Raw genomic sequence first — 27909 nt, 5'->3', positions numbered from 1 at the left:
GGCCCCGCGCCTGGCCACGCCCCCCCTCGGCGAGCAGCGGCGGAGCCTGAGGGGAGCCCGGCGCGACCCGGTCCGCTGCCTGCTGCAGGAGAAGCGCCGCGCCATGAGCCCTGAGGAGAAGCCGCCACCCGGCCGCTCCCGCGATGACCGGCCACTGCCGCCACCGCCACCACCTCAGCCCGCTCCCGGCAGAGGCCGGCGGCGAGGCGGCTTCCTGACGGAGATCCGCACGCCCATCCGCACCGAGCCCTTCCAGGAGCGGTACAGCCTCAGCCCCGGCAGGGAGCTCGGCAGGTGAGTGAGGGCTGGAGGGGTGCCTGGAGGCCATCCGCGCCGGGCGTGAGGGGGGTGCCCGTGGCGAAGCACCGGGCGGTTTCACGTGCTGCCCCGTCCGAGCACCATTAGAGCTAGTGTAAGGAAAGGGGAGTGGGGGGTCACTGCCCTGCCGGTGCCACCCTTTGCTGGCATCTCGCTGCTGGGGTGAGCTCGCAGGACGTGCCCGGCGCTGGCCGGGCGGTGTTCGGCTGGGCTGGGACGGGCGCGGGGCGGCAGCTGTCAGCGCGGCTGTACCCAGCTGCTGGCCGCGTCCCTGCTTCCACTGGACGGGTCATCCCCGGCCGTGCGGAGCTGGCTGTTCCCCGGGAGCCCGTGTGGGCAGTGAGCGCTGCCCCAGGTTTCCTCTGGAGATGGAAACCTGCCCGTTTGGGTTGTTTTTTCTTAAGCTGTGTTATGGGGGAAAACGAGTTTAGAGGAGACGAGGTTGTGGTAGCGTATGCTTGAGAATAACCCAGTGGTGGAGCTTTTCAAGGAACTAAAAAGCCGGTTAAAAACTTGGATTTGAAAGTGATTCCACATGTAAGGTTTAATGAACTTGTGATTTCAACACCTGGCAGGTAGCAAGGTTTGAGACAGAAAGCCTTGTTAGAAGCTTTTTGCCTCTCGGCAACTACATATGTGGAATTTCAGCACCACTAAACCAGTACTTTTGTCTGAAATTGTGTCACTTCTTACAAAAAGAATGACCGTATTCTTGCTCACAATCACATGTGCTTTACCTAAAGAGTATTCAGATTAAAAAGATTAGATGAAATACCACAGGATCTATGACAAGATGCCCTCCTTAATGTATGTTCCTTTGCAAGTTGTACTGCCTGTGTAGCTCAGTTTATACAGCAGCAGAACCAACCCCTTTGGAGCTAAAGGGGAGTTTCGAAGCAAATGTACCTGCTGTAAGTAACAATTTTTTAGGTTGCCTAGGTGTCAATTTAATGTTCACTTAGTAACTCTGGTGCACTAATAGGATAATACCTGTTTAAACATAGTGGCCTAAAGCACTCACATGGGAAGCAGGTGGGAGAAACTTCCCATGAAGTGAGAAAACAACTTTTAGCTTGATGTGACCACAATGTTCAGGGTTTGGAAACTGAAGCTAACCAAATACAGGCTATGAAACAGCCTGAATTCTAAGCAGCAGTGAAGAAGGCGTAGGAGCAGTGCAGCACAGGATGTCCCGGTATCACTGCTGCTCCAGGCTCTTTATTTGGAGATCAGGTGGCTTAAAGAAAAGGTATTTTGCAGTTCTGCCACAGATTGAGAGTTTCTCCTAGAGCTGGGTGTCTCTGATTAAGTTTCTTTTAATCAGAAAATAGACTGGATGAAGGTTCCTTCAGGCACACAGAAGTACAACTGAAGCGATTAGCTTTACACCATGAACAAGAACTAAGTTTCACAGTAAATCTTATTCTGCAGTTTAAACAAGTGAGTCTCATCAGGCTTTTTGTGTGGAGTCATTTGTGACCAGAATACATGTAAAGATGATCTTTGCATGAAGGTTGTGATGTTGCACCTGTAGTTAAAATGAGTTAAGTGACTGTTCTGTTTGTCATGTCTTTGTGGAACAGTTGCACAGACTTTGTTTCAGACTATTCCTTTTTCTCTCCTCAACTTCACAAATGTTTTCACTGTCTTCTCTCTTAGAATATAGAAATCTATACACTTCAATGTATGTGCTTGGGTTTTTATTCAACAATTCTGAATGCTTTTTCTTGCTACATTTTGATTAAAAGAAGTGGGTACTTCAGCTCAAATACTCATCAAAACACTTGGTTTTGCTATCTCGTTGTGGCAAAATGTAAGTGGTAAACAGAAAGTCTCTCTGCCACTTGTAACTGTCTCATTGATAACGTGTGCTTAGCAGAAATTGTTTCACTTTTATCTGTTCATAAAGCGTGTAAGTCTCTACTTATGGCTAAAGTTTATCTTTACAAAGGACTTTGACAAACTAGCACCTAGATATGGCAGGTTTTTGTCTCGAAAAGCAGTCCTTGCGCACACAATCTACTTCTAATTTGGTAATGAAAGTCTGCTAATGAAAAACGTTTATACATTTTATTAAACTCAGAATTAAGGAAACAATTTAAAAGCTGAACTTTTTGAGAATAAAAATATTTTAATGAATTGTGTTTTAAAATGACAGTGGGGAGAGAAAAGAAAGTAGATTTAGTGCCTTTGAGAGCAGGGCAGCTGCATGAACTCAGCAGGTTTGTGTGCTCTTTGGCCTCCGAACAGTCAGTCAACACATGTATGTTGAACTCCCCATGGCACTTGGAGCCTCTGCCTTCTGTTCCCTTGCCACCTATGTGTGGAGGAGGCTGGAAGAGGGGGGAACATGGGAAAATATTAAAGCACTGTAGTTCTAGCAATGCAGGGGAGGGAGGTAGGAGGGGCTGCTGGCCACTGGTGGCATGTTAGGGGGTGAAATTCCTGGGGAAAGTACTGCTGAAAGTACTGTCGATGAGCCTGGGAGGAACCCAATCACAGGTTCTCACAGCAACTGCTTTGAGAATGTAAAGCTTATGTGCTTCAAAAGTCTGCTGCCTCATTCAGTAGTTGAACAGGCATTTGCAAGTCTCTCAAAATACAGCTGCTAAGCAAAACGGGTTCATTTAGGAAAAATACCCAAAAGATGGTTATATAATGGCTACTCTGGAAAAGAAGTTCTTTTAAGTTGCTTAGGAGGACATGGAAATGGCAGGGGTTTTTTTAATGAAATATTTTAACAAATGAAATTTTGGGCTAGTCTTCACGGTCTTATTAATTTCGCAGTCCCAAAATCGGAATGTTCTCACACAGATCTTAATCTGCGTGATGTTTAAAATCAAACTTCCCTCTGATGGATGTTGTAAGGGTGCCACTTCTCATCAACTCACTCAGACTTCAGTGTTTTCAGAAGGTGCTAGCTTGAGTTAGGTTAGTTTGAAGTGGTGTAACCTTTGCAGAGGAGAAGACACCAATTGCTTAACTCTTCTTCCCCTTACCATCTGCGCTTAAGCCATAATGGTACAGTAAATGGGGAACAATGTATTTTATGTTACCTAGCACTTCCTTAAAGCGTCTAGTATAACTGAATCTAGTTGCTTTGCTCTTTTTCAACAGAAAACTAAGTTCACACGAAATATTACTAGACCGTTAGTTAATTCTTAAGCTCATTGATGGAGTATTCTGTAGTTTCATATGCAGATAACCCATGTCTTTGAATATTTTATTTCTTTTATTTCCCCACGAACTCTGGCATGAACTTCCTTATTTCTCAAGTAACTTTCAGTAATGTGTGCGTCTTAGTAGTACATGACACTTATATGATTTTGTGCGTCAATAAGAATGTATATGCTATCATACTTCTGTCCTCAGCTCCCCTCTGCAGTAGCACAGCTAGGGTGAAACAGTTGTGGAACTAAGTGAAAGTGGGAAAGAGGTTAAAATGAAGAGTTACAAGTAGTTGGTTCCACCATTTTATGTGAGTACATTATTCATGAACATCAGAAGTTGAATCCCTGCACCTTGCTGTTTGGAAATCAGAAATTGTATGGAAAAACCTCACACTTTAGAGAAAATGTTTGACATGAGTTATGAAATAAATTGCATGTAGTTTTGTGGATCTCAGAAAACTTTTCTGAACTTTACAAAAAGTAAATGTCTTCACAGGAATTGAGGTTATTCCTGCATTTGTTAGTGTTTTATAGGTCACTCGAAAATAATCATTAAAGTAAGGCTTGTTCTCTGCTCTTCTGAGCCTGTGACAACCAAAATTAACTGATGTGACGTAAGTGTTCCTGCTTACCTGATTTGACACTTGATTTGTGATTTGAGGCTTTTCCTTTAAGCCACAATGTATGCCAGACGAAACAATGCTAATTCTGTTGACTATCTGAAAAGATGACATTGAGCTGCTTTGTAATCAGATATGATTTATCTTAAATCATAATTCTTGAATGAGACTCTTGTGAGGACTGAGAACTACTTCTAGTTTCCTATTCATGTCTGCCTTCAAAGCATTTTTGTTTGTGTTGGGATGACTAGTAATCAGTTTTTAACTTTGGAAATGAGCATTTGAACGTTTCCTCTCAAAACTGTTCTTCCTTCAGTGCAATGTTCTCGCTGCTAGCTCTTCTCAAGACAGCCAAACTAGCAATGCTCTGCTCTAATACTATTTTCACTATTTAATAGATTATTTGTTTTATAAGGAGTTCTGAAAAACAGCATTTTAAGAAAAGCAAAGATTAAGTGTATGCAATATACTTTATAGGAAAGCTTGTTTATATCTGTCCTGCTTACTACTCTGTCTCTATCAAAAGACCAATTCTTCACACATTTCTCTTTTGGTCTAACCATACAGTGGATGGTCTCTTTGGATCTTAGCTCTGAAATTGTCTCAGGCATGGATCTAGATTGGTGCACAGAAATTAGTTCTACTACTTATAAGCATCAGGTTTGTCAAGTTTCATCTTTTTTGGGATTGTATTCAGAACAGATGAGTTCTAACAGGCAGCAGTTCTAACAGCTCTAATTATAGGTATAGACAAAAAGAATCTGGGCAGGATTCTTGGTCTGAAACAACTAAGAATCAGTGTTTGTCAGGCGGCTGAACTCCCGTGTAACCTGTCCTTTTAATGGCGTCACCTATCAGGCTTCTGGCCAGCTCAGCTGAACAGGACATGCGTGGCCACACACAGTGGTGGCTCTCGCTGTTCCTTGCTGCCCTGTGAATACTGTTTCATTTCCATAGTGACTAATGTGCCATGAACCGGCAGCATTGGTACTCATTAGGCTAATTAACTGGCTCCCAGATAGATTTTGTATGTAATGCAAAACAACACAGTGCTTCTTGAAAGCTGTGTTATAGAGATTTCAGACTTCCCTAACCTGCTTTCTCTAGGTCCTTCACTGCTGCTAGAATTAAAAGCTATTGACCCTGTGCTAAGGCAACATACAGCCGGAAGGAAACTGCATTCAGAGACTGTTTAAGGAAAACAGAGAAGGCTGAACCCAGGCAGGGGTCTAGATTTTTGGTACAAAAGCTTAATATCTACCAGGTATTAAAATAACTTGCTTTTAAAGGGCTTATCTTTTAGTATCTCGGTTTATTTTTATCTGTCAGGTTTTTACTTGTCAGCATCATTGCTAGGTTTTATTCTTGTACTAGTTTTGGTTTTGGTGCTAAAAAGTCCAGCAAGGATTTTAACAATTTTGATAAATGCACAGCTTTATAGTGTACATGAATGTCACAGATGCATGTCTTCGATGGAATAACTTAAAATCCTTTTCACTGGCTCCATAGGGAAGGTTGTTCCCTGTTGTGGTTAGGATTGCAGTGCTGGAGGCATGTTTATACTTGCAGCTGCAACACTAATGTCACAAGCTTCCTAGAAATCTAGCTAAAATAAATGCTATCCTTGCAATATTTTGGGGATCAGAAGCATTTGTTAGCACATTCCTATGTTTCCTGATGAGCTGTCTCTACTATACACATTTCTTCCAACGTGGTTTTTGATGGATGTGTACCAGGCACCTAGCAGGTTGTTAGCATTTAGGTATCTGTCTTCTGTGGTGACTCTGTATTGATGAACGCATTTTTATAGTGATCTTTTGGCCTTCCGAGTGCTACGAAATCCTGTAATACTATTTTTCAGGCATTTGCAAAGCTATAATGTTGTCCTAATGGGCATATTAACAATTATTAACTTTCTCCCCCAGAATTGCATTCAGGACATTGAAAGCATATTCTTACCATCTGTGTGCCTTCACAGACATCTGCTATGCTCTGATCGAGTCTTAACACATATTGTGCTGTAGATAATATGTGCTTATGCAAAATATTATTCCTAGAGGAATAGCTGTGGCTGTATCAGTGGTTACAAGTCCAATTATTTTAGTGAGATTGCTTAGCAAATACCCACTTTGTGGGTGCTTATTTGACTTCCTTCATTTAGACTGGGTAATTTTGAAACAAATGCCTATTAAAAGCAAGCTGACCACAACTTCTTTTAGTAGTTACATTTCATGGATAGCAGTATGCCAATAGGTTGGGAGCTGTGAGAGTGAAAACTTTGACATGAGCTGAGTTAGTTAATTCTGTGAACTTCAGCTTGGAGATAGGAGACGTAAACCCCATGTCATTGTATTCCAAACCAGATGAGGACTCTTCTTTTGGTTTCAGCAACACTATAGTAAGTTAAGAATAAAGATCTCCAAGCTAGTCCTGCAGCTTTATAAGAAGATTTTGACATAAAAATCACAGAATGGTTGGAAAGGACCTTAAGATCATCCAGTTCCAACCCCCTGCCATGGGCAGGGACACCTCACACTAGACCATGTCACCCAAGGCTCTGTCCAACCTGGCCTTGAACACTGCCAGGGATGGAGCATTTCCCACTTCTCTGGGCACCCTGTGCCAGGGCCTCACCACCCTCACGGTAAAGAACTTCTTTGTTATATCTAACCTGAACTTCCCCTGTTTCAGTTTGAACCCATCGCCCTTTGTCCTATCACTACAGTTCCTAATGAGAGTCTCTCTCCAGTATTCTTGTTAGGCCCCCTTCAGATACTGGAGGGCTGCTAGTTCTGATGAACATTATACCTGTATGGTAAGACTTAAAACAAGATTGCTATACTTCAAAGAATGAGAATTCATCATTGGATTAGATGACAGATAGTAATTAATAGACCTTTTCAGTTAAAAAATCAGGACTGTATGAATGGAGCCAAGTGGAGCAGGTGGGACTCTACTGCAAGGAAGTTTAGAGCAGACACTTCAGCCCAAACTGCTGTGTGAGAAGTCTTGTGACGCAAGTGCTGCAGTGTGGTTTTAGCTAGCCTGCTGGCTTGGTGTAACTCATCCCTTGGGTGTTTTGTCAGACATGACGCTCATTAATGTGGGCTAAGCGCTATGCTCGGTGTGTTTGTGTTCACATTGTTGTCACAAATCTTATTAGAAAACTTTATATGGGCCACACTGCTTATTTTAAGATCATCCATGTGTCTTATACAGTGAGACTAAGAATAAGGGATTTTGAGAACTGTTAAACGATAAAAATCTCATTTGAGATGTATTATGGTGAAAATACAAAGTGCTGTCTTTGAAAATGCAGAGTAGTTGCATAGTAAATGGAACGGGACTTCGAGCGGTTATTCAGTAAGCGTGCTGGTTGCTGTTGCCTTGAATATGGTGGGATACTTTGGAAAACTGGCTGGATTATTGGGTGTAGTCATACAAAGCATAGGTTGTCTATTTGTACACTTTGGTTTTGTCAGCTTTTTAAATGAAAGGTTTGAGAACTTAATCTTGTGAACTAGCACAGCTTGTTCATTCGGTGTTTTTTAAAATCCAGGTTTCTTCAATCGATAGGGTTTTTAATCCCTTATTTTTCATGGAGGTTAAATTACATTCTGGGTTGTGGTGTTTAAGTGTAGGGATTATCACTCAGCAAGACATCTTTCTTAATTGAGAACATTTTAAATGTACCCATTAATGGCAATTTAGCTCAAGTTTCCCAGATGTTAATTTATAAGGGCAATACTAAATCTGTCACTAAGGAACTTAAAATTAACTTTAAATTCTTCTTTCATTTCAGGGGTAAATTTGCAGTGGTGAAGAAGTGTATCCAGAAAGACACTGAAAGAGAGTTTGCAGCAAAATTCATGAGAAAAAGAAGAAAGGGCCAAGACTGTCGGATGGAAATAATCCATGAAATTGCAGTCCTTGAGCTGGCACAATGCAACCTTTGGGTCATTAACTTGCATGAAGTTTACGAAACTGCAACAGAGATGATTTTAGTCCTGGAATAGTAAGTACTAGTATTAATTCCTGATTAACCTTCTGCAGTATTTGCTTCAAACTAACAATGTAAAAATGCTGTGTGTCAATAATGTGAAAATACTTTGCTTGCCTGTTACACTTGCTTGAGTTCCAAAAGAATTGCTAAGAAAATCAGTATTGCAACAAGTCTTGTAACTACTGCAGATTATAAAGAAATTTCTCCAATGATGTAGTATCTTTCAAAGCTGAACTACAGATTATGTAGTTAAATCATTAGTGAAATAAAAACTATGTACACTCCCTACTTGTAAAAAAGGAAGAGGAAAGAAGCAGTGAGCATGTGTTCAAAAACTGAAGTGTATTTCATTGACAGTGACAAAGATGGGGTAAAATCTCGGGGGTTTTTTACCAGTTATGAAAAAGATACTGAAAGCAACATCATTATTAAAAAGAAACTATCAAAACTCCCTATGATCTACAATGAAATATTCTCTAAATCATTATCTTTTGGGGAAAGAAAGAGAGTAAGAGGATTCAGACCTAGCATAGTTTTTCAAATGACATCTATCTTTTGACTCTACATTAGTCTGCGTGGTTTTCTCCCCTTGAATTTGTCCAGATGGATGTTTCTGCAGCTGCTGTGACAGTCCACCTAATATTCCAGTGGCTTAGATATTTGACATGTAGGTACAAGAAGCAGCGAAATGCTTGTTGCTATTGAACTCTGTTAAGATCCTGTCCAAGCTCTATGGATTTTAAATGATTAGGAAAGGAACAGTGATGCTCACCAGTTCAGAAGTGACTTAACTTGTCTGCTAAGATAAATCTAGTTTATATGGCTTTTTTTCTTGCTTGATAGCAAAAAGAAATGTTGAGAAAACTCGTATCCCAGTCTGATCTTGTTTAGAAGTCCAAAGAAACTGTATCTTTGAAGTTCACTGAAATGGAATGACACCGTGTCTGCTAAGGCAATCTTCATGCTAGAATATGTTTTTTCAGCTTCATTGTGCCTTTATTGAATTCATGAAATATTCAAGTATCTGTTATAATGCAAAGGTGTGACAGAGCTTCTGGAGTTCTAACTGCAGTTATTGGAGACTCATAAATATAAGCTTTAAACACTAGCAGCACACATCTAACTAGAATACAGTTTAAATGTCTGGATCCCCATAGGGATATAGTACAAACAGTAGAGTCCAAAGCTTGATATAACTGATGGATTTTGTGATAATTTTAATGCAAAATTGCTAGTTTTCTTTTAGAGCTCAGTACTCTTATATCTGCAAAACATTTTTAATCCAAAGTCTCAACTAGGTCGTTCAGTAGACACCGGGTTGATCAGTAATTAGCAACGTTACTGGGTTTATATGCATCAGTCATACCTTGCTTCAGATAGAGAGCTCTGTGTTACAACTGTAAATTACAAAAACAGTCTTCCCCTGACTTCAGCAAATATGTCTGGATGCTTCTTTAATGTCAGCATGTTCCAGAGACATGTTGCAACAAAACAGGTATGAATGTTAGTAAATTTCTGACATTCTGTATGCAGAGGATTAAAGAACGTATCCAGACTGCGAGCTTCTCCAGGGCATTTCAGTCTGTGTTCAGCTTGATGGCCTGTGTGGCAGATTTTTATCTTGGGAAGGAGAAAAACAAATACTTAATCATTGGCCATTAATATTATCTGCTAAGGTTTTCAAGTGTCCTCAGCATAAGAAGGACATGGACCTGTTGGAGCAAGTCCAGAGGAGCCCAAGAGGATGATCAGGGGCTGGAGCACCTCCCGTATGGAGACAGGCTGAGAGAGTTGGGGCTGTTCAGCCTTCAGAAGAGAAGCTGCGTGGAGACCTCAGAGCAGCTTCCAGTATCTGAAGGGGGCTAAAAGGATGCTGGAGGGGACTCTTCATCAGGGACTGTAGCAACAGGAGAAGGGGTGATGGCTTCAAACTTAAACAGGGGAAGTTCAGGTTAGATCTAAGGCAGAAGTTCTTCTCTGTGAGGGCGCTGAGGCGCTGGCACAGGGTGCCCAGAGAAGCTGTGGCTGCCCCATCCCTGGCAGTGTTCAAGGCCAGGTTGGACACAGGGGCTTGGAGCAACCTGCTCTAGTGGAAGGTGTCCCTGCCTATGGCAGGGGTTGGAACTGGCTGAGCTTTAAGGTCCCTTCCAACCCAAGCCAGTCTGTGATTCTATGGTTCTATGTTGAATTCTAAGGGGTGCAGGGGACACCTAGTGCTTTGTCTTCATGAAGAGAAATATTAATGTTAGATGGAGGGTTGTCTTTCCAGCAGTATCAATTTTTGACAGAAAACAAAGTTGCGTTCTAACTGTTGTCTATTAAGTGCTGAACAATGGGAAGCAATGAGGCATTACGGTGTTGGCTTCAGCTCTAGGACAGCAAATCAGTGGCTGCCTGCATCTACCCTGACAACAGTTTCTGACTTCTGTTTGTTGTCACAAGACCTTAGAGTATTCAAGTAGGCATTGAAGAGCTAAGTCTGAAGGGGTAGTATGACTTGACCTGTGGGTCAGCCATGTTTCTGTATTTCAGTGAAAATGGAATGAATGAATAAAAAAGAAAATGTGACTTTTACTGCAAAAGGTAGGGATACAGACTGGTAAAACTGACACATCACACAGCAAAGGAAAAAAAGCAAATTTAATAACTTGGGCTCAATATTTGTAGGTGATCTACCTGGCTTTTTCCAATTTCTTTTGAAAGAAAGAGCAACAGAACATCTGATGCTTAAGAACTGGCGTTTTTATAAGTGTTCATCACCATGTTTATACATCTATGGGACAGGTAGATGATATTAGTAAGTCAGATAGTACAGAAACTTGTATGTGTAACTTCAAAATCGAAGCCATTAAGTATTTTTAGGTGAACTGAGTAATTACCTGCCAGCGTCTTGTATAAATATAGTAAAATTTTGTTATGCTTAGTTTAAAAAAAATGAAAAACATCATCTTTAGCATCTTGAAGGCACAGTCGGGGTTTATTGGATATGCTGGAGGAAGTGCTTTTTTCACCTATAGTTATTTGGACCTGGATAATGTTACTACTTGTGTTGTCTTGGACATTACTTACCATCCTACTTACTGGAGGTGTGACTGGTCAGAGTCTGCTGGCCAGAAATGATTCATTTGGCATGGGATTCAACAGATAAAACTTGAAGCAAAACCACTGGAATCAGAAATAACGGTGCTGCTCTGATGTTTGCATCTTGTCTGTTGCAGTAATTGACAAAGTTGTTCTCAGTGGCAGACTCAAAGCCAGACTGGAGCTCTTCAAAAGTTTTAGGGGAAAGCTTTTCAAATGGTGTTGGTTACCTTTTGCTTCTGTTTCATGCAGTTCTCGGGCGGCCTGATCTAAAAGGTTAAGATGCCCCCCAAATAAAGGCATTTGTCTGAGAACCAAGAACTTAAAAGAATAGTATCTACAACTTACTGCATTCGGATGCTTCTCTTCACATATGTCCTCTCACCAGAGATGGATTTACAGTTTTCTCAGGTTTTGGGGACATTGGTGTGTTGTGGTAGCCTTACACTGGAAAAATTTATAGTAAATTCACTTCTTGCTTACAATGTACTAGTATGCCTAGCCAAGGAAAGGGGGGTGTGACTGTCAGCAGTGGTGAATGTGAACCTCCTTTGCCAAGAGCATTACAAACACCATGGTTGATCTTCTTGTAATATAAGCTCTGTGTACAGAAAACAGATGAATTTCCATTTATCTTCCAAAGAGAACCCTTTCCAGAAAGGCTTTTGATAGAGCGTAAGGTTCAGGAAGTAAATTTTAGGGTCTTGAAGACTGTATATGGTCTCACTCAGCATTTGAAATGACATGTATTCTAGCAACTTGTCTATATATCTGTGCTCTAAGGATTTGCACTTCTGAGTCTTTTAAAAGACTGTCTTAATGCCTGACCCATTAAAGCTGGGGGAATGTTTAATTTTCTCTGATGCACTGAACTAGATTTGTTCAACCTTTTTCTAATGATAGACTAAATGACCATGTTCGTGTCCTGTAAGTGCACTTGAAAGAGGTCGGATGCTGAATTCCATACAGTGCATTGTTAAGATATGTTTCAAGGAAGATAAGCAGTCTCCACTGAATTGAAAGTCAACATGATTGTAACAAAGATTAATGCTCCAGACTTCCAAATGACTTTTAGCTCCTTTATGCTGATAAGCAGTAATAAAGTGTTAGCATGCTTTTCACTGATGAAGAGCAGTTACATTTCACTTGAAACTACAGAGAAGTTAATAGCCCAACAGTGCTTTCATAAACAAATTAAAATAGCTAAAGAATTCTGGTTGCCTTAGCTTTTAAGTCTGGAAAAAGTTCTTATGTCTTGCACTTTCCATACACCTAGCTAAGGGAGCATGCACTGGAGAAACAATGCATTCCAAGCAACACTGGATTTCAAAACCTTGTGCTCTTAAATATTTCCTTATCAATTCTTTTTTCAGACTGATGGCTTCTTTTCCTAAAGACTTTCTTGTCCTAAGGACAATGCTTTGCTTTTATCCCCTAGGAACGCTTTCTGTGGAGGTGGGTGGGGGTGCCCAGTGGTTTGCAAAGTTGTTATTTCATAATGACCATTCGAAAAGATGCAGCTTAATGGAAAATGTGTCCTTAGAGGAAAAATGGGTAAATGTTATGACCACCAGCGAACTCTTGGTCTGCATGTTTTCAGAAAGCATTGCAATGACATGCCCATAATGCTTTCCTAGCTACTAGGAAGAAAATTGACTCTATCCTAGCCGAAATCAGGACACAGGTATTCTAATCCCTTCTGTATTTGGATTAATTTTTTCCCCTGAGCTCTAGCTAGGGACTACAAAGTAACTGAGTTGAAAGTATTGTTAAGAAGCTTGTCAAAATTTGGCATAGGTGTGTGGGAGAACCTTTCTGGAGGTTGTTTTGACACTGTACTCCCTACACTTGTGACTGGGTTGGCTCAGAACCACTGACTGTTTTGCTTAAGGGAATCAGTTAAGCTCACTCCCCAGCAACAATACACGGAACAGGCTGGCACTAACAAATTTCCCCATGTTCTTGTAAAGGGTTGCTAGTTACTTGTTTTAATATGGTGATTTTTGGATAGAAGTTGTCTGAAAGAAGTTATTCCAGCTGCATCCTAAATAGCAGAGTTGATAAAAAAAGGAAACTGTTTTGTAAAGCTAAGTGTATTTGTCTATGGTAGCTGGCAATAGCTCTCGTAAGTCAAGAAGTGGGTGTGAATGTGTAAGGGCTCTATTTGCTTGTCTCACTCTTACAAATGCTGATGAACCTAGGAACCTTCCTAAGTAGATACTTAAATACATTTAAAGAGAAATAGTCTCCTGAATCGAGGGGTTTGTACTCTCATTGGGTAGTGCTACCTCTTGATTTCAGTGATGGGACACTGTCTCCTTCAACTGGCATTGCCCTGACTTTTACCGCATTGAATTCAAAGTTCTTTAAGTATAGTATTAAAATTCTATGTAGCTTAAATTTTAGCTTGGTGCCTACTTCAATGTTAATTTGCTTATTAGTGTAACCTAATTGTAACAGATGTCTACCAGGTAGACATATAGCAAACAGGGCTTTGTAACGCCTGCCCTTTGAGTTTTCAGCTGGGTCTGTTAAAAACACAGGGTGATCCCTGGTTGGCAACAGCAGGTTTTGGGTATAAATTAGATTTCACAGAATTAAATAGGAGAAGTATTGTTTTGCTTATTTTAGGTGGCAGAGCTACACCAGCAAAATCCTCGGGTTGTTGCTGTAAAACACATTATGTTAGTAATTTTGGTAGTAGATCTTATCGCTGGATGTGCATGATAATGTACTGCTACAAGGAAATAAATCATTCTTCCAAGTAACTTATTGTGGCATATTTAAAGTAGAAACTTTAATTTATTGATTACAGTAGACTTTTTTCTATCCCTATCTTGAAGATCCAAATGATGTTGCTTTTTAAAGGAACTTGTTTTAGAATATTTGAATAAACTGGCCCATGTCTAGTTTTAAAATGTCATTAATATCTGAATCCCATTCAAAGCTAAAGTATTACTAATTTTTTCTTTGAATTCAAAATGTGCTGAAGAAAGATGTGATGGTGTCAGGCATATGCAATTTTTTTACAGGAATGAAACTATTCCTTTGAAAGCCTCATTTTATACTCGAGCTCTCTCATCTTTGAAGAAAAATAATTTAATGGATGTTTCTTTTCTAAAAGAAAATCTTAGTTTCCTAAATCAAATTGTACTGCTGTAGCACTTACCAGCATCCAGAACAGAAATATAAAACACTTTAGAAAGAGTTAAGATGTAACCCTCTTCTAAATTCTTTTTGCTTGTAAGACAATCTGCAGGGAGCGTTTTAAATCACAGTAATGAGAATATCTGGGAAGGCAAAAAAAACTTCTTTATAAACCATGAGGACCGTAGCAGCAAAGCTAGTATAGGCAAAACGAAAACTGGAGTATATTTAAGTGTTCTTTTTCTGGGGGTACATAATCCAAATGCACCATTGTTAGAAATCTCATTTCCTGTTGTATTTATGTTGGATATGCCTCTGTTTTCTGGATTGCCCAGGTAATGTAAGTCATTAGAAAAGTGCAAGCAAAGGCAGAGTAGATGGCTACACGTCAACAAAGATTAACGCTTGTGCAAAAAGTCATGTTTGGCATGTCGCAGTTTGGGGTAACTGGAGAAGATGCTGTCCTCAGGGCTTTCACCATCTTTCACCAAGGGGCAATTATAGAACTTCATGCAGAATGAAGTGTGTATGTGTTGATTTCATAGTGGTAATTCCACAATGGTAGTAATGCAAAATGGCCCCATTCCAATGCTCATATGCCCATTCTTGTTTTAAGATGGAGCCTCTGCTCTGCTTATTTTACTTCGGATGCTACATGATTATGTGGCTTCAGAGTACTTGAAAAACATTCATTCGCCTCTAGTTATTTTTATATTTTTTGTTACTTTGCTATTTATTTAAACATACAGAAACAAAAGATGAGGATGCAAGTGGAGAGCTAAGATTTTCACGTGTTTTTAGATGAGTCGTTTAGAAGCTTCATGCATCCCTATATGCCAGAGACTTCACAAGCAATGCAATTATAGACTTTACATTGAGTCTTTTGTGTATGTGCAGAGTGTTTTTAGGAGGATGGGAGTGGAGCTGTTTTGCTTTGTGTTCACAAAGGCTTACCTTGGCCAAATGACCATGTAGTTTCGTAGCTATGGTGAAAGGCACTTCTTTTATGTTAACACTGCCCTTAAACAAATGTGGCATTCATCTAAAAGCACGGTCAGTAATGGTTCCAAAGTAGTCCCCAAAACTTCTGTAGCATTCACATTCTCTAACCTAAATGACTAAGGTCTTTGCTTCTCTCCAAAGGTGCTATACTGCAGAGAAATCCTCCTAGGCTGTAAAAGCTTGTCAAAGGTTTAAGAACTGAAAATACCACTGTGGATGCTACTGCCCACTGATCTTGCTTACTCTAAATAAACTAGTGCAAGTAGAACAAAATGGGTGCTATAATTGAAATAATAAAATTCGTATTGTCCCATAGTGCTGCTGGAGGTGAAATCTTTGACCAGTGTGTGGCTGAAAGAGAGGAAGCCTTCAAAGAAAAGGATGTTAAACGACTTATGAAGCAGATCTTAGAAGGAGTTTCATTCTTGCACAGAAACAATGTGGTTCATCTTGACTTAAAGGTAAGATTGTTGCTGTATTTTTCTCATTAATTTCTTATCTGCTGACTTGCTCACTGGCTATATGTCATACTAGTGCTAATTTGTAATTAATATAATTTTTACCTAGTTATTCTTCAAATGATAAAATTCAGCATTTGGGATGCAGTAGGCACCAGGGGAGTTTTCTATGATGTATGTCAAATATAAACTTCATTTGATCAGTGAAATGTAATGAATTCAAAAGTGCATTTGCCTTGCACCTTACATTGCAAATGAGTGTGTTGGGTAAGACCTGACTCATTTTTTAAGTGCAGTATGGTTAAGAATGGAATTGTAACAGGGATCCAGAAAAACTATTGTCTCCCAAGCTGCAGTTAATTTTATCCACACACTCCTATGGAAGATGCAATTTTATCTCATTTTGAGCTTGAACTACTTTTATTACTAAGCAAGGCAGTATAAAAAGTAGCTTGCATTGAAATTGAATTCTTTTTCCATGTCCAATTCCCATATTTACTAAGTATGTAGTAAGCTGCCACACACTTGTTCTGTTGCTGTGATCCTTACTTACACTTAATTGCATTTTGGCAGTATTACAAAGCTACCAGTAGACTCCAGTATCAAGCTGTACATACTTCATATATAACCTAGCACATCATGAACCATTCATCAGCTAAAGCAGACGATGGGTAATATTTGCACATAAATATGTCACCTGCCTGGTTTTCCAACCAATCATTCAAATTATCTGTGGAATTCTGTAAGACTTTCTGTAGCCCATTGATTTAGTCATGCACATAGAATATTAATAATTGTATGAAAATAATGACTGGAAAATTTTAGCAAGTGATGTGAGAATTAGTGTCCAGAAGGACTCAAAATGAGCAGTTAGAATTCCTTAAAGTTCCAGTATGCTCAGACAAGATGCTCAGTGTTGGTTGGCCATTGAATTTCCTTGAAGCAAAGTGTGTAAAATTAAAACAAGTTCAGAAAAAGCTTACTTAAAAATGTTCCAACTGATCAGAAAACTTGGATTATAAAATCGAGTCTATTTAGTTCTCACTGAAGGATCCAGCATTGCTTTGCTGCCTTATAAAAGTTAAGTAGCAGAACAAATTGTCTGATGTTTGAGTTTATTATGTTTATACGCTGCTGCAGTGTGTGCAATGTGCTTTTGAAAAGTGGATCTTAATAGGAGTCCTAATTGCAGAGTGATTACTTTCATGGCATGTAAGGTCTTAAGCAAAATAAGGTTTAGGGAAGCCTTCGGAATACTGGCAAATAAAGAGGATGGAAACTGGATTGAAACCCATGACTTGTGAAGATTGGTTGACCCACACGCCTTGCAAGACTTTAAAAAAGGTTCATTTTTCAAGGAACTCAAAAACTGAATTTGCGTGCTGGTTTTGGCTGCATGTTTATTAACCTACTGGCCTCAATCTTCTCTTGATATATTATGGCTCATGCTGGTTTTCCTAGTGGCTTACATAAGCACTATGGAATTTACTAAATACTTGATTTTGTAGTCACATTTGGAAGACTTGTGCAAGTGTACTTGCAAGGTGTTTGCTAGGATCGAAAAGCTTACAGATTCTTGCTAAAATGTTTTCCATGCTATTAGTTTCACCATTGGGTCTCTAAAGGTTTCCTTTTTCATTTGTCTGGTACAGATAACTTTGGAAAGGTCCATCCAACTTTCCATGTGTTGCACCTTCAAAAAAAATCAGGCTCTACACCCAGAAGAATTTAAGTCAAAATGGTTGTCAATGTGTGACCGACAGCTGCTTGTTGTTTTACATTCTAAATCTAATCAATGACACTGACAGCTAGTTTGCTTTAGCTTCTGTCTGTCCTCTTAATAGATGAAAGATATATTCTATGACACTAAAAACTGCATGTTAATCAAGGGGTATTTTGATGTGGCTTAGCAAGGTTGCCACCTGATCATTTCTTTCCAAAAGCATGGTTCTCCCGAAAGGCTTAGTTTTAATAGCAAAATACAATCATGTAATCCAGCTTTGACTTGGAAAAAGAGCAAATATAACACTACAGAGTGCAAATTAAGTATCACTTGACAGTATTGTGTTGATGCTGTTTAATTTGCAGGGTGTGCATAGATTGTAGTCAGGAGTCTTTCATCTCCTCTTAATGGTGCATAAAAGCTGCAGAGTAAGGGAAGACTCCTTCCTCTGTTTTCATTTGCTGTTTGACTTCAGCTTGAATTGGTGTTTGGTGAAAGCTGAAGGTAGTTGGGAATGGAAGAGAATGATAAAGGCGTGGGAGCTGAGGAAGGACTAGCTGCCTCTTGTCTGCAGCAGAGATAGGTAGAGGCTCACATAGCCCTGGGGTCTGGGAAGAACGACTGCTCCAAGCAGCACTCTCCTGTACTGTATATTATCACTCTGGTTATCCAACAGACAGCTTTTCCCTTCCTCCTCCTGTATTGTGCTCAAGATGTTGCATTCAGTGAGGACAACTAGCAAAATAATTTGAAATTATTTTGGGTGTCGTTTTACCCCAATGTTCAGAAACAAACTAATGCAGTTACAAAAGAAGGAACGCTGCAGATCTTCTCAACTGAATCTTCCAGAAGGATTAAGGTGGAATGTTTATTACACAGAAATGGAGTATTAATAGAAGCGTAGTATTCTTTGTTTAAAGGAATATCCAGGAAACTAAGAAAAGAGTTGTAACTTAAAATATCAAATTTTCAAGGCGAAAGAACAGTTTAATCTGGAGTTCAAACCTTTAGAGCATTTAGAGCAAAGCTATTTTGACTATAGTCTTTTTTCTTAATTTATGGGACTTTCGTTGTTTATTTTGGGGAATAAAGTGTGATTCATGTCTAGTATGTCTACTCTGTAATTGACCAAAAAAAAAACCCCAAACCCTTATATTTAATTTCTTAATGATATGAAGCTTTTGTAACTATTTTTAGGGTAGACTGATCAGCCTAGTTTAGTGTCTTTACACACAATGTTGCTGGGGTATCCCAGCTAGTCTGTTTTTCATGTTTCTGCCCATTATTGCTTGGATAATTCCTGTTTTGTCTTCTAGGGATCTGATCTTTTTTTACAGTATCCTAACTTCATTAATGTTGCAAGTGAGGGTGAGGCAATGATTAGTTTAAAAACATGACCTTTATTATGTATCCTTAGTCATACTCTTCTTGAAACCAGCTGAAGATACAAGAGAGATTAGGGCGAGAGGCTCATAGAAACTTCTGCAATAATGGCAAATTTGCAATGTATGGATTTTGCCATTATTTAGTTTAGAGGATTCCGAAACCTGCTGCCAAGGTACGGGTTTAGGGTATCCTACCCTATTGTACTAAGCACATTTCTTATAAAAGAGTTGTGCAGAATAAGCTTTCAGAGGAGACTAGATCTTTGTCTGCGTTGCTTTAGTTTGGCCATTGCATTGACATTGATGGTGTCAAGGAAGCCATGTTCTTCATGTGACAATAGTTTAGTCCAATTTAAGTCAAAAATGTAGAAGTGGTTAATATTTGCAATGATAAATGATGCTTTTCACTGCTATTACTCTTAACGTGATGATACAGATACAACGGACACAGCAAATTCCTAAAGCCCAAGTTTCTGGTTGTTGACAGTGTGCCTGGAAAAGACAACTTTTTGGCTTCTTGTTAGAATCTTTCCCAAGGTACCCGTTTCTGGCTGTGCTAACTGTGGCACTGGGCTAGACTCCTGTGGCTGTATTCTATGGTTTCTGTGCATACACCAATCCTGTACTCAAGTACATCCAGTCAGATTGCCCAGTTAGCCAAGGATTCTTCCCTCCGTTTTTGTTTGGTGCACAACACAAGAGGATCTAAATTGGAACATTTAAGCCTTACTGCACTAGAGGGGGAGGTTTTTAACTGTTGCCGTTTGACGGTTTTCATCAGCCATTTCATTACTGCTTGATGGTAAGAGTGAAAGGCCCTTTTTAGAATGGCTACGAGGAGAGCCTCTGGCCTGCATCTCTCTTGCCTTTGTGGGCTGATCAACATTAGGCAAACCTAGATGTGTTATAGTACAGGAAAACCAAAACAGAAACGGTGTTACAGATGTGTGAAAATCATCTTCCTTTTCTTAAAGTTTTAGAGGAATTGCGTCAAGCTGACAACTATGGAAAGCTCAAAGCTATGGCTTCTGTAAGGTTTCATACTGGTGTTTAGACTGTCACTTAACATGAACCCCAGAATGATTCCTTCAAAGAAGAAAACAACTGGTATTTCATTATGAATTGATTTAGGGCTATGACTCAATTCGTACTGTAGGGTTTTTTCTGCATAGGTGTGTTTTGAATAATAAGATTGTTTTTGAGAAAAGACAATAAAAACTTATTCTGGCAACTACCTTATCTGCTAAAATACCATAATACAGGCTTAAGGGTTTCACAAAGTTTCCATTAAAAACTTTTTCTCATTTAAGTATAAAGAACAAATGCTTTTCTCGTGCTTTCTATTTGCCTCTTCAGAAAGTAACTAGATTTCCCACTGGGAGGAACATCTGAGAGGCTAATTAGTGAGGCCTGGTCAGCTTTTTTGGATGTTTGCTTTTCTAATACAAATACAGAATAACAAATGTGGACTAGAAAGCATGTGGTAACACACAGCTCCCAAAGCCTTTGTGCAGCCACCAGATACCAGTTTGTAAGCAAAAAAAAAATAAGCTTTACTTAATACATAGATTTACAAACAGAAAATAGATTGACAACATGGTGAGGTTAGTTTGAAATACCGTGGTTTCACTTTGCAGGAATGGAAGACTATTTAGGTCTTGCAGCAAGAAGAACTGGCCAGAGGCTTTTAAAATGTTCTTGCACGGTTTTACTTGTGTGTTCAAAAGCAAGGCAATCCGTGTGAAAGCACGCCTGCATGACTGACAAGGGGTGAGAACAGCTCGGTGATGAGGGAAATAGTACAAATGCTGGTGTTAATCCAGGTGGATTATCAGCCAGTGGTTGCTTTAGTGTTCTTATTCTTTTGCCCTCCTCCCTTCTCAACCACCCCTGATGCAAGATGATCCAGGTTCCCAATAAGGGCTTCTTCACTTTCATGGGACCCCTGCCTCACCAGAGGCGTGAAGGTAGTGTCAGCTGTCAGTGTTACCGTTCAGAGAAGCTTATAATAGAACCCAGAGTGATTATTGGCCTGGGGGCAGGGAGGGTCACACCTTTTTTTCTTTCTTTTGACAAGGATATGCTTCAGTTGCAAAAACTCCCTAAGAGCTGTCGTCTAAAGTTAGTTTTCAGACTTTTTAAACTGCACTAGCATTTAAAATAGACGGTACAGAACTTCTTAATGACCACAAAGTTGCTTTGAAGGATGACAGCCAGGATCTAGTGACGTCAGAGCAAACAAGTTTATCCAAAGGTGATGCTCTTAAAAACCTGTTTTTCAGGCTGCTGTATTTTTTTCAAACTGTTCTTCAGCTAGTGTTCTGTAATGCAATTGTTTGTACTTTGAACAGGATTGAGGTTGGTTGCAACAGAGACTTTCTTTAAACAGGTGTAGCCAAAACAGTTTTGTGTGTTCAGGCTTTTTAAAAAGATGGGGTCTTTTTGGACACCCTTCCACAGGAGGTATTTTACACCATCCGTTGGTAGGAAGCAAGCAGAGGAGTTAAGCAGGTGATACGGAGCACTAAAGGTGCAAATGTGAAGGTATTTATATGCTATTGTTAAATGACAGCTATTGGCATGTGTTTTGTATGTGTTCCAAGCTAGTAAACATAGATGTGTGATTCTCAGTTATAAACAGAAAATCCTGCCACTCCTTTTAGCCTACGTGTCTCTTCATTCATTCACCTTGGGGGAAGTGAATAAATGATCCTGGCTATTGGACTTGTTATGGAATGCATTATTGCTACTCATAATCTAAAAGAATTATGCAATATGGTGTCACAGACATCATATTTGGGTGATCCTGAAAATCTCCTTTTGTTTTTCAGCCCCAAAATATTCTACTGACCAGTAAGTCTCCTCTGGGAGACATTAAGATAGTTGATTTTGGCCTTTCCAGAATAATGAAGAGCAGTGAGGAACTAAGAGAAATCATGGGAACTCCAGAATATGTAGGTAAGTTGTTACTATAGTGAGTGATCTATAGTCCCGGCTTTTGAGGAGTGAAGAGAAAGCCCCTCAATTTGGTGAATGCCAGAACTGGCTGTGAAGTTACTGTGTCCAAAGACTGGGCTGTTACCTGGATGTGGTACTGCTGGAAAAGCTAGAACTGGCAAACCTTGCCAGTCTAATGAGCGATGGTTGTGTGCTTGCATTGAAGATGAGTACATGCTTTAGATGATTCTTACCAGCAGTGATAACAAGTATTGCTTGGATTAAAAGTTGAAAATTACATGTTCATTCTCTGAATATAATATTTGAGCCTGTGGAGGTGTGTATCCATTTTATTTTAATATATGTATATACACACATGTCATTCCAGGCCATGAAAATGTACTTGAAAATATCTCTAGGATATATGGTATGCCTTTATGGGTATGGTTTTCAGTGCTGGAATATGGAATATTGGGTATTTCTGATTTTTCTGTAAGAAATTTGTATACAGCTTCCTTAATAGGGAAGGAGACTGGCTTGGCTTCTGAAGATAGCAATAAAAGGAAAACAAATATTTTTAACTTAAAATCAATGACTGCTACTAATCACTTGAATAGAAATATCTTCCTTTCAAAAGACTATCGTGCTTCAAATGGGCTTGTCTTAAATTTTACTACATGCCCATGATCGCACTATATAACTACAATATAATGTCTGCGTATAACAAAAAAGATCTTGGGTTTTTTTTTCCCCTGAATAGCTCCTGAAATCCTGAGTTATGACCCCATCAGTACAGCAACTGACATGTGGTAAGTTCAACAAATTAACAGTCATCATAGCTCGCTTTACTGAAAAGGGGGTTGTTTTGGTCTAAAAACTAAACAGCTGCTTTTCTGTGTTTTACTTTTGATTTAGGAGCATTGGAGTCCTGGCATATGTTATGCTAACAGGGATATCCCCTTTCTTAGGGGATGATAAACAAGAAACATTCCTAAATATATCTCAAATGAACGTAAGTTACTCTGGAGAAGACTTTGACCTCGTATCGGAGTCTGCCGTGGATTTCATCAAAACTCTGCTGGTTAAGAAACCCGAGTAAGTAAAATACACAATGGTGTACGTCAATATGTCAGACTGGATTCATTTTAAATACAGCAAGTGCTGGCATTGTCATTTCTGAAGTATAAAGGAACTTTGATTATTCAGATTTCATCAGGCTATTACTTTTCTTGTACGTGGAAAGAGAATTCCTCCATTTCCCTTCGAACCTGCATATGCTGAATGCGTCCAAGCTCAAATCGATTTCAGAAAACTGTTTGAGCTGTAGCATGTGATACAGTATATTGACTTTCCTTGCAGGTACTTTGCTGATGTCTTTTAAATGACCTGTGCTTTGAGCCTTTTATTTTTGCTTAAGTGCCTTACCCTGTTCTGGTTTGTTAGTTGGTTTTCTTGATAGGCAGCAAATTGGAAATTCCAGGTCTCAAACTACAAGAAAACTACTATTGCAACTGCACTGCTTGTCTGTGGGGATTCCTTAAGAATGTAAAGATTGGATAATTTTCAGATATAGTAAAAAACATATAAACATCAAAAGTTGGTTGGCAACATGGGACCAGAAAGTGATATGTAAGGATCTATGGACTCCTTTTATTACAAATGTTGGCAGTTCATCTCCTTGGGCTGCTGTTGGTCTTTTTTTGGTAAAGGATAGTTATCAGCCCTTTTTTTCAGTTCAATCAGTCTGTCTTTAATGCAGTCTTATCCTTGGAATAATTTGTATGGATCTCTTCTGCAAGGTACTGCATTTCCAATTCATTTGGGTATTTATTCCAACACTTTGCTTCCTCTGCAGGGACCGGGCAACTGCTGAAGAGTGTCTTCAACATCCATGGTTAGAACAAAGTGATAATCCTGCTTGTAGGGCCCGGGATGAGAGCACAGGAGGGGAGACCAGTGATGTCACCCAGAAAGATGCAGATTCTGCCTCTGAAAAATCGGTTGATGCTGAGAAGACCGAAGAGGAGGAATCAATAGTGACAGAAGAACTAATTGTAGTGGCTTCATACACACTGGGACAATGTAGGCAGTCAGAGAAAGAAAAAGCAACTGAGCAGAAAGCCATTTCCAAACGATTTAAATTTGAGGAACCATTACTGCAAGACATACCAGGAGAATTCATTTACTGAACTGTGTGGAGCTTCATAGCTGTAACTGGAAGGCAGTGTTTCCTACTAAACAAAAATATCCTAGCCAAGTGAATTTCTGATATGCAATAAATGTTCTAGATAAAACAAAATGTTGATAAATGGCATTCAAGGAAAATGTGCCAAGCTTTTAATTCCATGGAACAGATAAGATTTCAAGTGGCTGACAGGAATTTAACCAAGATAAAAAGCTTATTTTTGTTTGTAATTTTGATTTCTGTTTTTGTTGCTGGATAGCAGAGTTTTTGTTAATTGTTCCAGTGTTCTGGAGAAGTTGACATTGGAAATGTTTCAGTGACAGATGTCAAGAGGAGTATTTTAGGTTATGTTTCGGCATTTAATGCAAATATATAATGCTGGGTTTTCCTCAGAAGCCTCTTAGCACTCCTGACTTCAGTGGAATTATCTACTGATATAAATAATTGTATGAGAGGAGGATTTGATCAACTGGTTTGACATACAGATTTCAAAGTTATACTGTGTATATATTTCTGTTTACATCAAGTCAAAGACCCAGACTCATCTGATGTCTAGCCAAACAGTGAGCTGCTCTTCTCTAGAGAGAGATGCACATGTCCCACAGGTAAAGAAATCTGTATCTGGGAACAGTTTCAGATCACAGTGGTGATACTTCTTTATATGGGAGCACAGTAAAATCCTGCTCCAGAGGGTGATGAATTTGCTTCGGTCACTCTTGAGAGCCAGCAGAGATCGTTCCCCTTCCCTCCTGTGTTGGGAGAGATGTGCTTAGTGTGACTGCACAGTGTTGAGAAGTGGAAAAAAAGAATGACAGAGGGTCTGATACAGCATTGAACTTCTCTCCACTGACTTCACCATGTTAGATCAGACAGTTTGTCCAACTAATGATAAATCAGCCCTTGATTCCACCTCCCCCAGAACCCAGCTGGGGATTTACTGGGAGTATGAGGTCACTTCTGCCTTATATTTCTCTTCCTCTAACTGCTGCTTTAAGGAAGAAAGACGCATCCTTAGGCTAAATTGCATAACCTTGTTCAATATAGTTATCAGATGGGGAAGAAGGTACCACTTCCTCTGAAACAATGAAGCACAACTCATGCCTCATGCTTTCCCTTAGAGACTTGGAAAAACAGCATGTGTACGATGGGGCAGAGCGGGATTAGGGAGCTGTATGGATGGGTCATAGTTCTCAATGGATGTGGTCCCTCAGAGGACAAAGCCGGGTCCAACTGGGCATCAAAATTGACTGGTTTTTGCAATGTACAGGTCTGAGGATCTCAGACTAAGTCCTAGTTTTCTAAGAAATCTTTCATATTGATGCTGTTCCAAAGTTTAAGTTTTATGTAATTGAAGTTTAGTACTATTATATTGCATACTGTTAACTATTCAACTATTTATTTGGTTTCCTTATGCTGTTCCTTTATAATAAACCCTGACAAAAGTTTTCTTGCTATAAAACAATGAATAGAAACTCTTAAGCTAGTTTTTCTTTTTATTTCCATGTTGCTACAGACTTCCCTAATTTCAAATGTACCGAGGATGTTCTTACTCTTTTTAGTGAACACGAGTTCTGTGCTGATATTACAGTCCCTCCTTCACACAAAAGGTAAATGGCTTATTAATAACACGAGCAGTGCTGGGGGTGATCTGATTAGCATTGCTAAGGGTGGGAGAAAAGCATTAGTAAGGAAGAAAGCTGTGTGACACTGAAGAGGGCAATGAGCATTTTTCTATGAGGCTTCATTGCTTCAAGCCACATCAGAAAACTTGCACTTAAATTGAACTGTTTTGTCAGGCTGCTTCCCCTATGCAAGTACATATTGAATATTCATGTAGGGAGGGCAGCTTCTCCCTCCTTGAAGACCTTCATATAAGAAAACATCCACTCATACTCACAGTTGAGCTTGGATGTATTGTTTGTCATAATGCAGAGATGCCTTTCACACTCTGGAGGAACGAGTTATGTGCTGTCTTTTCCCTGCTGTAGACAGTAACCTATAGACTCCTGCTGAGAAGCTCCTGTGCAAGGTTTTCTTGGATGGCTTTGGCTGGCCATTAAAGTTAAACAAGAATCCCTGAGCCAACAGAGTGGCTGTTATCTGGGTGTTTCTGGAGGTGGGCAGTAGCTGCATTGCTGCATGTCTGCTGACCCGACCAACAATGCTGATCTCTCTCAAGACTTTTTAGGCACAACAGTACCTGTGATGGGTGTCCTTCTACTGCTCAGTCATCTGCCCAAGACAATTTGCTTGGGTGAGGGGACACTAACATGAAATTCTGTTGTGCAGGACTGCAGTTTCTCCCAGCTTCCGTCACTGCCATTTTGACTTTTTTTTTCCATATCCATACTTCCTTGCATTTACAAAGTGGAGCAAATCACTGAGGTTGAAGTGAGCTCACATCCACCCTTATGAAACAACGCTGCCATACCTGCAAACCTAAATGTGTAACAGCCCATGATTGCTCACAGCAAATCATTTGAGGGATATATAGCTATTTCAATTCCTATTTGTAACCACACATGATGTCTTGTATGGGGGCTAGTACTGATGAAGCAGAGCAGATGCTGAGCAGCATACATTTTGTGCTATATTTACTGGTATTAATGTATGACAATGAAGCTTAACATGTATAACATGAACTATGTACTTATTACAAGGCCAGCTTCTCTTGAATTGGCTGCTTTGAGATTTCCAGTGGGCTGCATTTGTTTAACTTTTTGTGCCTTAAGATGGTTTTATACAGTGTTTTTTTGACATTGTTCAGAATTTGTATAAAGTTGGGAAAGTTTAAAAGTATAAGTTATAAACAAGGCATCTTAGATTGGGCCTGTAATAGGAAAAGCTTTCTATAACATTTAACTGCAGGACTATCAGCCAGTCCCATGTGCTTGAAGCTGTTTCTGTTCCACTGTGAGTGTGGGTAAAGCTGTAAATAAGGTATTCTGTAGAGAAGGGGCTGTTGAGGTTAATGTTTTTGAGAGGCTTAGTTAGGAGTGAAGTAACATGCGAAGACTGGGAACAAATCAGTAGCTTGTGAAGAAGAGCTGGTTTTCTGCAGCTCCATGAATACAGAAGATTGCGTGTACATACGTGTCTCACCTGAAAGCTGCTTATGCCTTAAATTATGGGAAGGGTGGGAAGGGAGTGGGTGCAGAGAAGGAATCCACTCCCTGGATCTTGTGGGCAATGCTCTCTGTCCCTGCTCTCACCTGCTGGCTGCGTTCCTAACACTGGGAGCATGGTACCTGTTTGCTTGAATGCAGGAAGCTGGAAGGAATGGCAGTGCAGGTGTTCTTAAAAGTTGCTGGAGAATTGTTATTTCTATGGTTCTGATGTGAGAGACATGAGCTCTATAGGCAGGGTACGCCCAGGACTTTCCCTCCATTGCAATTGTTGGAATAAACAGCTAGTTAAAAGCAAAGCCTTGTCTCGTCTTGTTGCTACGTTTACCTCTTTAAGCAGGAGGCTATAGATTTATAGTCATTAAATTAAAGCTCTATAAAATAATCTTTTTTTGTCCAAAGCTGAATTTGCATTGTGATTTGTCTCATTTTTTACACCTTTCATTTGAGGGTCCCTAAATACAAAAAGGTACATTCCAGATTGTGACCACCTGGTGAATCTCGAGAGCTGTTATGTAGGAAATGCAACTAAAAATGAACTGCCCATTCTCCACTGGTGGTGCTGGCAGGGGACAGGGAGCAAGGTGGGCCTTGCACCGAGCTATTCCATGGCTTAAGATTTCTCTTGAATATTCCAGGTGCTGTTCCTGGACGACAGCTCAATGTTTTAAAGAAATAGTGCCAGTTCATTGTACTTCTGATAAGGTGTTTACTGTTGCAGGAACTTCACAATAAATGAAAGTTTGTTTTCTGAA

General features: G+C 39.8%; 1 protein-coding gene across 1 annotated transcript; it reads left to right on the top strand.

The window, feature by feature from the left end:
• STK17A (serine/threonine kinase 17a) lies at window positions 1-27909 on the top strand. The gene is made up of 7 exons (XM_030505953.1): window positions 1-294; window positions 7911-8123; window positions 15658-15802; window positions 21739-21865; window positions 22605-22653; window positions 22760-22939; window positions 23700-27909. The coding sequence occupies exons 1-7, from the start codon at window positions 104-106 to the stop codon at window positions 24031-24033; spliced, it is 1239 nt and encodes a 412-aa protein (XP_030361813.1). The 5' UTR covers window positions 1-103; the 3' UTR covers window positions 24034-27909.

Source organism: Strigops habroptila, chromosome 1, assembly GCF_004027225.2.
Source record: "Strigops habroptila isolate Jane chromosome 1, bStrHab1.2.pri, whole genome shotgun sequence".
NCBI lineage: Eukaryota > Metazoa > Chordata > Aves > Psittaciformes > Psittacidae > Strigops > Strigops habroptila.
This window is presented reverse-complemented; position numbering and strand designations above follow the sequence as displayed.

Coding starts and splice junctions, on each gene's coding strand:
- STK17A (XM_030505953.1), top strand. CDS start 104: ATGAGCCCTGAGGAGAAGCCGCCACCCGGCCGCTCCCGCGATGACCGG. Junction 15,803..21,738: donor TGGTTCATCTTGACTTAAAG/GTAAGATTGTTG, acceptor TTTGTTTTTCAG/CCCCAAAATATTCTACTGAC. Junction 22,940..23,699: donor CTGCTGGTTAAGAAACCCGA/GTAAGTAAAATA, acceptor CTTCCTCTGCAG/GGACCGGGCAACTGCTGAAG.